Here is a 1,713-nt window from a genome sequence, read left to right on the forward strand (position 1 = left end):
TGTGGCGAATAAAGTTTCCTCGAGCCTCCCCGTCTCGACAATGTCGGCTGCGATGGTTCGATGGCTCGTTGTCTTAAATTATTGTTGACCTATCTATCTGCCTAGGTGAGGGTCTGTTGATTTTGCCAGCGTGGTAGTAACGGCTGCTTCCCTTCGCTGTTTGGCGTGGCAGTGACCATCTCGGCTCATAAAGAAGCGTTGCCATAGATCTTCGTTCAGTACATGAAGAAGCAGCTATGTATCACGGTTCACAACCTGTTCAGCTATTAACTTGAACTAGTCCGGGCATCAAATAATATGGTGTACGTACGTATAAGCTTACGGTGCTAGCATGGCATGCACGAGGTTTTGGATCGATCTTTACCATCCACTTGAACATGATCATGCACGGCTACTTGACCCAACGACTTGATCGATTACATGGGCGGAGTCGTCGTTTACTTCGACTCCAGCTATTGCTTGCCATCGGCAGTGACAACTTGCCCACGTCGTTAACACGGCCGGTCTATCCCAGCCCACGGTTAATCATCCAGCTAATTAACATGCATGCATGCATGCATGGTTATTTGACCGTAAGATAAAATGGTAATCATGCATGCAAGTAGCATAAACGGACACAGATGTAATTAGTCCAGGCGTTCAGTGGTGGTGTAGGCTTAATTAGCTTGAGAAGATGATCCTTGGTGCCGGCATTAACGTGGTTTGGATTTTTACCATCTGCTAGTACAATACCCTCCATCTCCAAATTCAACTACCGAAACTTCCAGGTTGCTGCCTCCTCTGCTCTAATGTCAACTATTCAAGCCTGGAGCTAGATATGTTCATCAGTGGATGCTTGAATGCATGTGTTTTAGAACTGTTGACCCAACGTGGATGCGATCACGATTAGAAGTCAGTCATCTCGTTTACTTTTACCTGCACCAATTAAGGCACTAATTATTCTAAGCCTCCACCTGCAGTTGAGACATGACTTCGTCAACAACTCCACCAACACCACCAACATGCATGGCTGGAAGCACCACTATAAATATCCGTTGATATTTGGCTTAGAACTCATCTCATTTTGCAAGAGTACACACTTCCATAAAACACTCACAATGGTAGGCACAAAGCTAGTAGCCCTCGGCTATGTTGTCCTCTTGAGCATTGGACTAGCCAATGCTGCAAGGGTGGTTAGATTCGGCAGTGGAAGCGCCACGGGAACGGGAGCGGGAGGAGGAGAGGGTGGGGGAACTGTGAGTGGTGGTGGCTCAGGTGCTGGGAGTGGAACTGGGTCTGGCGTGAGTTCTAGTAGTGGTAGCCATGCAAGCGGTGGAGGTGGAGGTGGCGGCGGAGGCGGTGGCCAAAATGGTGGAACTGGATATGGTAGCGGGTCCGGCTCTGGCTCCGGTTCTAGTCAATATAGTCAAGGATCTTCATATCCTTACGGTGGTGGCTATGGTGGATATACTAGTGCTGGCGGTGCCGGTGGTGGCGGTGGTGGAGGGAAAGCTGGTGGTTATCAAGGATCTAGTGGATATGGGGCTGGTAGTGGCACTGGTTCTGGCTCAGCTACAGCTACTAACAATTGGTATAGACAAGGTAGTACAAATGCAGATGCTGGTGGAAACGGTGGTGGCAATGGCGGAGGAAGAAATGGTGGGAGTGGTGCAGGCAAAGGTGCTGGATCTGGGTATGGCAATGCCAACCCCTAGTCCTCTTCATGTGAGGAAT

At 49.2% G+C, this 1,713-nt stretch overlaps 1 protein-coding gene across 1 annotated transcript; it reads left to right on the plus strand.

Moving 5' to 3' along the window:
• Positions 1-1,075: 1,075 nt before the first annotated feature.
• Positions 1,076-1,706, plus strand: LOC119345777 (putative glycine-rich cell wall structural protein 1). The gene has a single exon (XM_037615673.1). It carries the CDS (start codon positions 1,098-1,100, stop codon positions 1,692-1,694), a length of 597 nt encoding a protein of 198 aa, XP_037471570.1. The 5' UTR covers positions 1,076-1,097; the 3' UTR covers positions 1,695-1,706.
• Positions 1,707-1,713: the final 7 nt, after the last annotated feature.

The sequence above is a fragment of the Triticum dicoccoides genome, unplaced genomic scaffold (assembly GCF_002162155.2).
Source record: "Triticum dicoccoides isolate Atlit2015 ecotype Zavitan unplaced genomic scaffold, WEW_v2.0 scaffold28705, whole genome shotgun sequence".
In the NCBI taxonomy this organism is placed as follows: Eukaryota; Viridiplantae; Streptophyta; class Magnoliopsida; order Poales; family Poaceae; genus Triticum; species Triticum dicoccoides.

Coding starts and splice junctions, on each gene's coding strand:
- LOC119345777 (XM_037615673.1), top strand. CDS start 1,098: ATGGTAGGCACAAAGCTAGTAGCCCTCGGCTATGTTGTCCTCTTGAGC.